Below are 13,694 nucleotides of genomic sequence, written 5' to 3'. Positions count from 1 at the left end.
CTGAATAAGATTCATATGTACATAAAGCAGCCATCGTGTCAGCCAGAGGCACTCTCGCAGCCCTACTCAATCTGGCTGCAAGAGACCATAGAAACCTTATTATATGTTGGGTGAAGGTGAATTGAGTTGGACATTCGCAGTGCTGCAGTATTGCCTGGACAGCATCGTTCATTGATTTTAGCTGTTGTCTGGACTTTCCCATCCCCCTGACTTCTGTGTTTCTCCAGCAGAGTAAAGTTGGGACTTACAGGAGGCCGAAGAGTTCTCGATAGTTTTCATCGCCTTTTCCCTCGGAGACCAGCGTGTCCAGTTTATCGATCAGCTCGGCCTCCACCTGCAAAGACACGTGATTGTGAAGAGCAGCACGGTGGATAAGGGGGGGTCGTTGTTCTTGCAGCGCAGCAGTTCTGTGCTCAAATCTCACCATAGTGATTGTGTATTCTCTCTTGACTGACAGTAAAATGAAGAATGGGGGGTGGGGGTGGCACTGGATCTATGGGGAGGCTCTAATGTGATAGAGGAACCCTGTCAAGCATAGAGGGCCTCTGATCTCTTGGGGGGACTATGAAATGATGGGGCTCCCATGTATAGGGGTGACACTGATATAAAGGAGGGGCTCTGGTGTGATGGAGGACTCTTATATAAAGGAGGGGCTCTGATGTGATAGAGGACTATGATATAAAAGAGGGGCTCTGATGTGCTGGGGGACTATGATATAAAGGAGGGGCTCTAATGTGATAGGGGGAACCCAATATAAAAGAGGGGGGTCTCTGATTTAAAGGAGGGGCTCTGATGCGACGGGGGGGACGACTCTAGTATTAAAGAGGAGGGTCTCTGATTTAAAGGAGGGGCTATGAAGTGATGGGGGGACTCTAATGTGAAGAGGGGATGTCTGATTTAAAGGAGGGGCTCTGATGTGATGGGGGACTATGGTATAAAAGAGGGGCTCTGATGCGATGGAGGACTATTATATAAAGGAGGGGCTCTAATGTGATAGGGGGAACCCAATATAAAAGAGGGGGGGTCTCTGATTTAAAGGAGGGGCTCTGATGTGATAGGGGGACTCTAATGTGAAGGAGGGGGGGTCTCTGATTTAAAGGAGGGGGTCTGATGTGATAGGGGGACTCTAATGTGAAGGAGGGGGGGTCTCTGATTTAAAGGAGGGGCTCTGATGTGATAGGGGGACTCTAATGTGAAGGAGGGGGGGTCTCTGATTTAAAGGAGGGGGTCTGATGTGATAGGGGGACTCTAATGTGAAGGAGGGGGGGTCTCTGATTTAAAGGAGGGGCTCTGATGCGATGGGAGGACTCTAATGTGAAGGAGGGGGGGTCTCTGATTTAAAGGAGGGGCTCTGATGTGATGGGGGGGAACTCTAGTATGAAAGAGGAGGGTCTCTGATTTAAAGGAGGGGCTCTGATGCGATGGGGGGGGGGAACTCTAGTATGAAAGAGGAGGGTCTCTGATTTAAAGGAGGGGCTCTGATGCGATGGGAGGACTCTAATGTGAAGGAGGGGGGGTCTCTGATTTAAAGGAGGGGCTCTGATGTGATGGGGGGGAACTCTAGTATGAAAGAGGAGGGTCTCTGATTTAAAGGAGGGGCTCTGATGCGATGGGGGGGGAACTCTAGTATGAAAGAGGAGGGTCTCTGATTTAAAGGGGGGTCTCTGATGCGATGGGGGGACTCTAATGTGAAGGAGGGGGAGGGGGAATCTCTGCTGTGAATATAATTTCATCAATCTGGTGCGTTTCCTCACCTGCTTGAAATTGCCATTCCGCCGCTGTTCGCAGTCCATCATGTCGTGGAAAATGGGGATCATGATATTCCGCACCTCCGGCTGCGGGACGAGCGATACGCCCAGGAAAGGGCCGATCATCCCCGGGATGAAGTGATATTTGTGCTCTCCTGGGAGGTAAAGAATAATTGTGATATACAGAGAGGGATATTCCAGCCATGACAGGACCCCCCCCCCCCCTCCCCCCATCCATTTTGCTGGAGACACTTACCCAGGTTCTGCCACATGTTGAAGAGCTCGTAGGTCATCATAACTCGCATATCGCCGTACCTGGAAGAGACAGCCAATCACAGCGCGGAAATACTGCAAAACTGGAGACTACAGACCCGAGGGCCCATCACACCTATGTATTTTAATGTACACAGCTCAGCCATTGTTTTAAATAGTTGTATCCAGGGTTGCCTCTGTTCAAATTTATGTAAAGTAAACAGCAGAGGGCGCCAACTAAGTGCAGTATATAAGAAAAGACTTATGCACTTAGTTGGCGCCCTCTGCTGTTTCATACATATATATCTATATATATATAGATATCTATATCTATATATATAGATATAGATATCTATATATATATATATATAGATATATAGATATATATATGTTGCAGAGATTAATTCAGTCTCATCGAGGGGCTGCCACAGATATCTTTGGACTAGTAAAATCCTACACAATCGCAGCACATTCATGTGTATGATTATGTTGTAGCTTAGCTATATCCCTACCTGCGCCATTATTGATAATTCTCTCTGTTCAGTTCGTGGTTGTTTGGTAAAAACAGGCCGCAAATCAGCAAAACCTCCAAACCTGAATCTGGCCACCATTAAAGTAAATGCAGTGGATAGTACATGTCGCACACCCGCCGCTAAATGACAGATCCCTCCCCTGATTATGGTCAATGACATCACCTGGAATTCTACAGCCTGGAATCTGTCATTGAGTGGAGGGAATGCTGCGTGTGAAGATCAACAGGCAATGGGTGATCATGTTTGATGATGGAGCTACACCGTGATTGACACTGGGGATATTAAAAATAAACTTTATTTTTAGAGTCGGTCAGTATGTGTTTGTTTTTTATTTCTTTAAAGGATTCTTTGATGGGATAAGTAAAGGGATAATAGTGAGCCCCTGTACTCAATAGACATGGGCACTGCCGAAAAATTCATTTGTTTTCGTTTCATTCGTTTTTTTTTTTTTTGTTGTTTTTGGGTCATTCGTTATGATCGCAATTTGTAAATTCGTAAATTAAAAAATTCGTAAATTCGAAAATTCGTAAATTTGAAAATAAGAAAGAAAATCCGAAAATTCAAAAGAATAACTAACTAATAACAACTAAACTATTAAATTCTAGGTATTGAATAATGATAAATAATAATAATAAAAACTATAATAATAGCTATAAACTATTAAATTATCGGTATTGGAATTTTCTTTAAAATTTGGCTGTTAGTGAACGTAACAAATACGAATTTATCTGAAGTTACGAATTATCCGAAATAACGAATGCCGCATCTAAACAAATGGAACGTAACAAATTAATAATAATAAATAACAACAATATTAATAATAAACTTTTGTTTTAATTATTATTTATTATTATCTTGTTCCATTCCATTCGTTTAAATGCGGCATTCGTTATTTCTGATAATTCATAACTTCGGATAAATTCGTATTCGTTACGTTCACTAACAGCCAAATTTTAAAGGAAATTACAATACCTATAATTTAATTTTTTATAGCTATTATTATAGTTTTTTATTATTATTATTTATTATTATTCAATACCTAGAATTTAATAGTTAGTTATTATTAGTTATTCTTTTGAATTTTCGGATTTTCTAACTAACTAATAATAACTAACTATTAAATTCTAGGTATTGAATAATAATAAATAATAATAATAAAAACTATAATAATAGCTATAAACTATTAAATTCTAGGTATTATAATTTCCTTTAAAACTTGGCTGTTAGTGAACGTAACGAATACGAATTTATCCGAAGTTACGAATTATCCGAAATAACGAATGCCGCATCTAAACAAATGGAACGTAACAATAATAATAATAAATAACAACAATATTAATCATAAACTTTTTTTTTTATTATTATTTATTATTAATTTGTTCCGTTCCATTTGTTTTGATGCGGCATTCGCTATTTCGGATAATTTGTAACTTTGGATAAATTCGTATTCGTTACGTTCACTAACAGACAAATTTTAAAGGAAATTCCAATACCTCTATTTTAATAGTTTATAGCTATTATTATAGTTTTTATTATTATTATTTATTATTATTCAATACCTAGAATTTAATAGTTAGTTATTGTTAGTTATTCTTTTGAATTTTTGGATTTTCTAACTAACGATAACTTACTATTAAAGTAAAGCATTGCGCTACGAGCCCACCCAGGTGTGTTACAATAGCGAACGAATATTCGCTACAAGAAAGACGGAAATGGAAGGCGCGCGCACACCTACTGCATTACCAGAGATCATTTGAAAATGCGCCCGCCCCGGTTCCTGGTCCACAGAGGGGCCCAAACTTACTTGTCCAGGATACGTCTCCTTTTTCCCGCTGCAAAGTTTTCCATCTGTAGACTGGGCTGATTGATGAAAAGAACCGCCAGGCTGAAGTAGGAGTTCCACACCTAGGACGGGGGAGAGAGAGGCGGAGACAGAACATTACCCGCACAATCCATCACACGTAACATTGTGCCACACAGGAGAATCCTCAGGTGGGTTCACCCACAGGCAGGATCCAAGCCTCAGTCAATTTCTAAACACTTTCAACTTTTATTTTAGAAATGTATCTCCAGCTAAAAACCTATTTTTAGTTTTGGATGGAGTGGGGAAGGGTTAGAACCCCTGTCAGGTTTTTAAATCAAAAGCTATCAACCCGTCCGGCAGCCATACCCATTACACCTTCACTGCGAAGTGAGAGCATACCCTGCGGTGATGCCAGATATTAGACATGTGCACAGCCAAAAAAATTCATTCATTTTCGTTTTTGTTTCATTAGTTTATTATTTTTTTTCGTTTTTCGGGTCATTCGTTATGATCGCGATTCGTAAATTTGTTCATTCGTAAATTCGTAAACGCGTTCATTCGTACATTCGTAAATTCGAACATTTGTTCATTCGTACATTTTTACATTCGTACATTCGTAAATTCGTAAAATCGTACATTTGTAAATTGTAAAATTCGGAAATTTGTAAATTCGAAGTTTGAAAATCCAAAAACCCGAAAATTAAAAAATCTGAAATAGTAACTAACTATTAAATGATAGGTATTGTAATTTCCTTTCAAATTTGACTGTCAGTGAACGTAACACATACGAATTTATCCAAAGTTACAAATTATCCAAAACGAATGCTACATCTAAACAAATGGAACGGAACAAATTAATAATAAATAATAATAATAATAAAACGTTGTTACTATTATTATTGTTATTTATTATTATTAATTCATTACGTTCCATTACGTTTTTTCGGATCATTCATAACTTGGGATAAATTTGTATGTGTTACGTTCACTAACAGCCAAATTTGAAAGGAAATTACAATACCTATAATTTAAAAGTTACCAGTAATTACTAATAGTTAAGTTATTATTAGTTAACTATTATTTCAGATTTCCAAATTTTCGAATTTACAAATTTACGAATTCACTAATTTACTAATGTACGAATGCACGAATGCCCGAATGCCCGAATGCCCGAATGTCCAATTTTATCGAATTTACGAATATTCGGAAAAAATTCGTTAAACGGGTTTTCGTTAATTCGGATATTCCCGAATTAACGAATTTGTCGAGATTCATTGAAAAACTAATTCGGAACGAAACAAATTGCACATGCCTACCAGATATACCAAACTAACAAGCCTAAAGCAGGCCATTGATGAACAGTGGCAGTTGGTGGGCTCATCTTTTGAGGGGTGGCAAACAAACAACAACCCCCCCCCAGCGGCGTGGCACGGCACTGCTGAACCTCCCCCCCACGGGTGGTCCGGCAGTTACCGCTCGTGTGGCTGGGCTGTGGTGTCCTCTCCTTCTCCCCTGGAGTGCGGTGTCTGGCGTCACGGCTTCCTCCGCAGTGTGTCTCCTCTTCCACCAAAGCGCTAGGCATCCAATAGGATCGCCTGACGCTTTGTTTAAATCGGGAAAACAGGTCTCACACACCTGCCTCCTGATTGGCGGGGAGGAACTTTAGCGTGATAATAGCAAAAATGAATTCGCTATGGTTGCACATAGGGTGCGCTCCGAGGCCACCCTTTTCTTTTTGAAGCCTATTAGAGCCTCTGGCTCTAATCAGGTGCTTAAACCCCCCCCCCCCCGCATTGGAATTCATGGTCAGGGGCCACTGATATGTAGATCAGGGGGCCGGACACATGGATAGGGGAGGGGGCGCCCATGCGCCTTCTATGGACGGGCCACCACTGTTGAGTCAAAAAACGAAAGTTCTGTTGATCGAACAAAACAAACATAGCTCATACGATTATGCCGTTAATTGTTTTGATTTTCTGAAAAACTCCAGCATGTTGGATCAGGCACTTTTGATTGCGGCTTGAAAATCGCATGTGGCAGCCGGCACACTAATGATGATGCAAAAAAAATGAAGGATTCGACAATCAACACGGGTTTTGTTGGTTTTTCGACTTGTCTATGGCCTGCTTAACTGTCAGGACCTGGATCACCTGTTGGTGAAACTGTGTGGAGGGGGTTGCAGTTCCAGTGTCCACCAGCGGGTGTCTCCGAGAAGTCAGCAGATCCCAGTAATCAGTTTCCACCTAATGCTGGCTGCTGGGAGGGTATTTAGTTTCTACATATCCCTCTCGCTCCAGTGTTTTTCTTTGCTGCCAGTTATTGCTAGCCGTTTATCCTTTTCCTGCTCCTGATTGTGCTCTTTGCCCTGAACCCTGCTGACTTGTTCCTACTCCCCTTCCTTCCTGATCCCAGTTTTGGTTCCTACATGTTCCCTGCACCTCCAGTTGTACCCTGCTTTTCTGTGTTCCCCATTTATATATTCTGTATAGTTAGTTCTCTAGTTAGGTTTGCTGTTGATTTGTTGATGGTTTATTAAGGTATTTTGTCACTGGGTTTTTGGTTCACTTATATTTTTATGTTTGCTGGTGTTTGGATGGATTTTGGTTTAACTGTAAATAAATCTTACTCTAAATATATATATATAGTCTGGTCCCGGTTTCCTAAGTCTAGGCATGCGGATCTGGTCATCCCTGCTGCTGATTCCTCACACTAACAAGTTCCCCTATGTCGGGGCAGGAAAGCTCGGCACTCCAGCTGTGGTGAAACTACAAATCCCATCATGCCTCTGCCTCTAGGAGTCATGCCTGTGATTGTCAGGGTCTTGCAATGTCTCATGGGACTTGTAGTTTTCACCACAGCTGGAGGGCCGATGTGATAGCATGGGCAGGTGACAGGCCCTCTTTAATGAGGCATCATGGATCTATTAGACCTCCAATGTCTCCCCTGCCCTCCACCGAAGCTATTCAAGCACAGATCTTGCTTGATTATTTGCTTCCCTGGCTACAGTAGCCAAGGAATTACAGCTGTGACCTAATACACGTCCCTCCTGGGTTCATTAGTTGCCAGGGGGCACCGCGGAACAAAAGTTTCCTGCTCCTCTGGGGAAGAACCACAGCTGATGCTGCTGGCAAGGAGGGAGGGGAAGCACACTTTCAGAGTAGGGTTGCCACCTGTCCAGGATTCACCTGGACAGTTTGGGTTTTGAATCATGTGTCCGGGTTTCAGTCCACCTGACACATTATTCAGACCAGGCTGTGGCTCCCCAAGTAACCAAGATTGTGTGTTGCCACTGCAGGCGGCTGTTTGGGGGCAGGTTTGGCATCACTGAAGGGTGGGGTGATGATGTCAGCAAGAGCAATTTGGTCACACCCACTGGGGGCACTCTGTGCACTACATTACTACTCTCCTTGGGGCACCCAAATGTGTCCCAGGTCTTTTTTAATCCTATAGTGTCTACTGCAAAAGAAAAAAAATGCCCTGTGCCGCAAAAGTGTTCGAGTTTGGATTAAAGAAAAGGTGGCAACCCTATTTCAGAGCCCCATAAACTAACAAGCCCCCCTATGTGATAGCATGGGTAGGTGACAGGTCCTCTTTATGGAGTCATTGGTGGTCTATTAGCCCCCCCAATGTCTCCCCTGCCCTCTACTGCAGCTAATCAAGCACAGATCATGCTTGAATCTTTGCATCCTCAGCTACAGTAGACAACAGAATTACAGCTGTGAACCCGGAAGTGACCCAATACAAATCACTTCTGGGTTGCATTGTAGTAGCGGTTTCCTGCAGTTCTGCTCCCCTGGGCAGGAACCACAGCTGACGCCGCTGGCAAGGGGGGAGGGGAAGCACGCTTTCAAAGCCCCAAGCGATCGGGCAGCAACCCTGACCTTGTTTTTAACCCCTTGTTCACCATGCCATTTCTAAATGTAGCTGGGTAGACAAAGGGGTTAAACAGTCCAATGTGTGCTTACACTCTTCCACATTGGCTATTTTATTGTGGGTTCTTGTAGTACTTGTAGTACTTACCTTGAAATCAAAGTCTCCTTCACAGAAGTTCTTGTGTACGGCGGGTGACACATACTGGATGGTCGTCACGATGATGCTGAAAAAAAAAAAAGGAAAAGGCTGTTGGTGATCATGTTCTCATGATCTTTGCCGATAAAGCTCAAATCCGGCCAATTTTTCTTTTCTTTTCTAGTTCTAGGGGAACGTGGAAGGGTGAAAACCTCCGTCAGCTTGCGCTTGTGTCCCCATTGTGGAAATTTCCCTTCACTTCCTGTCCTGTGGTCAGAGCAGGAAGTTGGTGGAAGTCTCCCCGCTGGGCTCATGGAAAGAATCTTAAAAACATGCTCAGCGACCCTGGCAGGCTCTTACTTGCTGGCCAACAGCCTCATTACGGTCCAGTCTGGTGGGAAGACGCTCAACTTCAGCAAGTTACGAAAGACACAGAAAATCTTCAGCAGGAATTCCTGAGTATAAAAAAAAAAAAAAACAAACGCATTGAAGAATATCTAAATCATTTTGGTCACAATGGCAGAAACTAAAAAAAGAGTGACTCCAACCAAAGCTTTTTTTTTTAAAACCAATGCGTTTTGGGAGCCCCACCTCCACCCTTCTTCATCAGGGCCTAAAAAAGTGGTGTGGTGTGGATTCAAACTGTAATTTAAACTATGTATTGGAAGAACTTGGTAACGTTCAGCGTTGGGTTTAGGCTAACTTTGTTTTTTTTCAGCTGATTCCATCTCTTTTTAAGCCCTGATGAAGGGGGTGAAGTGTGGCCCCCCCCTCCCCGAAACAAGTTGACCATTGCACCCATTATATGTCTGCAAAAAAAAAACAATTTTGGACTCTTTAGTGTGGCACTTTGAACTCCGGATTCAAGTATTAATTTCACATTCAGGTTCTGTGGCGGTTCCTCGGTTGACGGAAAGCAGTACCCATACCACCCGGATGCCCCACTGGGGTACCATCAGAACAGTTTCTATAAATGAATCAAAAGTACAAAACCATCATCTACCTAAGGGCATCATCTACCTAAGGTTCTGGAACAATCAATCTACTATTTCAACCATCAGGCAGCATTCACTAGACATGTGCACTGACAAAAAATGTGTTTGTTTTCATTTCATTTGTTTTTTTGCTTTTTTCAGAAATTCGAAAATTCAGAATTCGAACATCCGAAAATTCGGATGTTCGAATTTCCGGATTTTCAAATTTCCGAATTTTCAAATTTCCGAATTTTCGAATTCCCGAATTTTCGAAATCTCGAATTTTCGAATTCCGAATTCGAAAATTCAAAAGTTAAAAAATTCGAAAATCCGAAAATTAGAAAATCTGAGAAAAAGAAAGAAAATCAGTAAAATTCGAAATAACTAACTAATAATAACTATTAAATTATTAGGTGTTGGAATTTCCTTTCAAATTTGGCTGTTTGTGAACGTAACAAATACAAATTTATCTGAAGTTACGAATTATCCGAAATAATGAATGCCGCATCTAAACAAATGGAATGGAGCAAATTAATAATAAATAATAATAATAAAAAGGTTTTATTATTATTGTTATTTATTATTATTAGATCGTTACGTTCCATTGGTTTAGATGCAGCATTTGTTATTTCAGATAATTCGTAACTTTGGATAAATTCGTATTTGTTACGTTCACAAACAGCCAAATTTGAAAGGAAATTCCAATACCTATAATTTAATAGTTATTATTAGTTAGTTCAGATTTTTGAATTTTCAGATTTTCATTTTGAATTTTTGGATTTTCAAATTTTAGAATTTTCTAATTTCCAAAATTCCGAATTTCCTAATTTCGAATTTCTGAAATTTCGAATTTCTGAAATTCCGAATTTCCGAAATTTTGAGTTTGCGAAATTTACCAATTTACGAATTTCCAAAATTTAGAATTTCAAATTTCCGAACTTCCGAAATTTTCTTATTCGAATTTTCGAACAATTTCCGAATTTCGAATTTCCAAAATTTTGAATTTCTGAATCTCCGAAATTTTGAATTTTTCGGAAATTCAGAAATTTAAAAATTTCGAAATTCGAAAATTCAGAAATGTGAAATTCAGGAAATTTGGAGATTTCGCAATTAACAAATTTGTCAAAATTCATTACAAAAACAAATTCGGAACTAAACGAATTGCACATGTCTAGCATTCACACTTGAGCATTTTTGATTGTCCTCTTTTAGTGTTTGTACAGGCTATTATTTGGACGGCCTGGGCTTGAGCATTTCCTTTTTCATTTCTTTTTAGCCAATGGAAATCTAGATACCGGGGAAATAAAACGGCATTACGTGCATTTCTGCTTGTTTTTTTTTTCAAGCATTTTTCAGGTGCTCCCATTGGAAGTCTACTGGGGCCAAAATCACTTGGGGCAACTTTTTTGAGCTACAAGATTCAAGCAAAATTACGCTCAGTTGTGAACGGCCACCATTCAAAACCATGGGATTTTTCACCTCACTAGATCTCCTGTTGGGCTTGTCTATTCCATCATGGCCAAAACAAATCAAAGTAGTGGCAACACGTATTTTGATTGTAGCGATAGCAAGACGGTGGAAGTCCCCACAACCACCCTTGATAATCAGATGTCACCCGCATACGAAAATTCCCATTTTCAGTTGGAATTTGCTCTTTCTCCAAAGCTACATTATCGACTTTGAGCTTTTATAATGCATGGGCAGATTGGATTGCTGACCACAGAAACGAGGCCCTTTCTTGAGGGCAATGTGCCCCAGAGTATCCCATATCCTCCACGTTTTCTCTCCTTTTAGAATACTTACAAAGTTACTATACCTATATGCTATGTCTAAACCAGACCACCCTCCATGAATATTTGCATGTTCATATACTATAGATATGACTACTTTATCAGATTGTTGTAAACCTTAGTACTTGTTTACCTTCCTCTCCATGTTTGCCAAGTTAATATTCTTGTGTAATCTACATTGCCTTTCCTTAGGTGTAATGTACAATCATGTCTTACTCCACCATGGGATTCTGGATGTTGAGCGTTTTGGAACTTCAAGCTACCACCGTGTGAATGGGGCCCCCAGAGTGCCTTGTAGCAGACTTTTCACTATGTCTTTCTTTGTTGTTCATCTATCATACAATCTTCAGGTGTCCAGATGTCTCCAGTGAACGGTTCTGGTAATACTACATCTAACAGATTGGTGAAGACCCTTTTATGTTCCACCATGACTGTCCCCTGTGTACAAAGCCAGCTCCTTAAAGACATGCTGTGACCAGATTGGTGTGGAGGAACGTGGGTGTCCTGTACAGAGCCCTGACCTCATCCCTACTGAACACCTTTGGGATGAATTTGAGTATTGATTGCAAGCCAGGTTTTCTCATTCAACATCAGGACCTGTCCTCAAAAATGACCAAAAATTCCCACAGAAACACTCCAAAATCCGGTGGAAAGCCTTCCCAGAACAGTGGAAGATGTTATAGTAACTCAATTTTAATGGCCATGGGAGGAAGGGCATGGGGGGGAGGGGGTTCATATACATTATCTCACAAAAGTGAGTACACCCCCCACATTTTTGTAAATATTTTTATTCTAACTTTTCATGTGACAACACTGAAGAAATGACACTTTGCTACAATGTAAAGTAGTGAGTGTACAGCTTGTATAACAGTGTAAATTTGCTGTCCCCTCAAAATAACTCAACACACAGCCATTAATGTCTAAACCGCTGGCAACAAAAGTGAGTACACCCCTAAGTGAAAATGTCCAAATTGGGCCCAATTAGCCATTTTCCCTCCCCGGTGTCATGTGACTTGTTAGTGTTACAAGGTCTCAGGTGTGAATGGGGAGCAGGTGTGTTAAACTTGATGTTATCGCTCTCACCCTGAAACTGAGCTGCGGCACGGTGGCCAAGACCATACAGCGGTATAACAGGACAGGTTCCACTCAGAACAGGCCTCGCCATGGTCCACCAAAGAAGTTGAGGTCACGTGCTCAGAATCATATCCAGAGGTTGTCTTTGGGAAATAGACGTATGAGTGCTGCCAGCATTGCTGCAGAGGTTGAAGGGGTGGGGGGGTCAGCCTGTCAGTGCTCAGACCATACACTGCACACTGCATCAAATTGGTCTGCATGGCTGTCAACACAGACGGAAGCCTCTTCTAAAGATGATGCACAAGAAATCCCACAAACAGTTTGCTGAAGACAAGCAGACTAAGGACCTAGATTACTGGAACCATGTCCTGTGGTCTGATGAGACCAAGATAAACTTATTTGGGTCAGATGGTGACAAGCGTGTGTGGGGGCAACCAGGTGAGGAGTACAAAGACAAGTGTGTCTTGTCTACAGTCAAGCATGGTGGTGGGAGTGTCATGGTCTGGGGCTGCATGAGTGCTGCCGGAACTGGGGAGCTACAGATCATTGAGGGAACCATGAATGCAAACATGTACTGTGACATACTGAAGCAGAGCATGATCCCCTCCCTTTAGAGACTGGGCCGCAGGGCAGTATTCCAACATGATAACCACCCCAAACACACCTCCAAGACCACCACTGCCTTGCTAAAGAAGCTGAGGGTAAAGATGATGGACTGGCCAAGCATGTCTCCAGACCTAAACCCTATTGATCATCTGTGGGACATCCTCAAATGGAAGGTGGAGGAGCGCAAGGTCTCTAACATCCACCAACTCCGTGATGTCATCATGGAGGAGGGGAAGAGGACTCCAGTGACAACCTGTGAAGCTCTGGTGACCTCCATGCCCAAGAAGGTTAAGGCAGTGCTGGAAAATAATGGTGGCCACACAAAATATTGACACTTTGGGCCCAGTTTGGACATTAGGGGTGTACTGACTTTTGTTGCCAGCGGTTTAGACATTAATGGCTGTGTGTTGAGTTATTTTGAGGGGACGGCAAATTTACACTGTTATACAAGCTGTACACTCACTACTTTACATTGTAGCAAAGTGTCATTTCTTCAGTGTTGTCACATGAAAAGATAGAAGAAAAGATTTACAAAAAATGTAAGGGGTGTACTTACTTTTGTGAGATACTGTAAACCTCCAACCAGCTCTCATAGATATAATGTTCAGGTGTTCATATAGCGGTCACAAAGTGTAACTAAATTCTGGTACCTCGCCTTTTTAAAGTGTTTTTTAACTACAACTACCCCCCATCACCACCACACGCTTATTTCAACCAATCCAGATTGTAGAGTTACACCATCGCCATATCTCACCTTCAGCTCCTCCTTGCTCTGGAAGTTGTGCAGTAGGTGTTGGTAATGAGTGTCTGACATCAGTCGCAGTAGAGACAGCAGGCAAGAGACATACTCCCCCTACAGGGGACAGAGAGGCACAACAATCACTGTGTGCACTGGATCCTCCATG

The 13,694-nt window shown here is 41.7% G+C and overlaps 1 protein-coding gene across 14 annotated transcripts in view; it reads right to left on the bottom strand.

Annotated features, from left to right (window-relative positions):
- Window positions 1-13,694, bottom strand: part of DOCK3 (dedicator of cytokinesis 3) — a 239,580-nt gene that overhangs the window by 40,006 nt on the left and 185,880 nt on the right. For all 14 annotated transcript variants that reach the window (XR_012235189.1, XR_012235190.1, XM_073591625.1 and 11 more), the window contains 7 exons: window positions 13,544-13,642; window positions 8,706-8,800; window positions 8,358-8,433; window positions 4,338-4,438; window positions 2,005-2,063; window positions 1,755-1,903; window positions 249-334 (listed from right to left, as the gene is read on the bottom strand). Coding sequence is in view for 12 of the 14 variants with exons in the window: in XM_073591625.1 (XP_073447726.1) it covers window positions 249-334; window positions 1,755-1,903; window positions 2,005-2,063; window positions 4,338-4,438; window positions 8,358-8,433; window positions 8,706-8,800; window positions 13,544-13,642 (665 nt within the window). In the remaining 2 variants the exon portion in view is untranslated. The remainder of the gene's footprint in view (window positions 1-248; window positions 335-1,754; window positions 1,904-2,004; window positions 2,064-4,337; window positions 4,439-8,357; window positions 8,434-8,705; window positions 8,801-13,543; window positions 13,643-13,694) is intronic.

Source organism: Aquarana catesbeiana, linkage group LG07 (genome assembly GCF_042186555.1).
Source record: "Aquarana catesbeiana isolate 2022-GZ linkage group LG07, ASM4218655v1, whole genome shotgun sequence".
Lineage (NCBI taxonomy): Eukaryota > Metazoa > Chordata > Amphibia > Anura > Ranidae > Aquarana > Aquarana catesbeiana.
The sequence above is the reverse complement of the archived record's forward strand: the minus strand, read 5'-3'. Positions and strand labels throughout refer to the sequence as shown.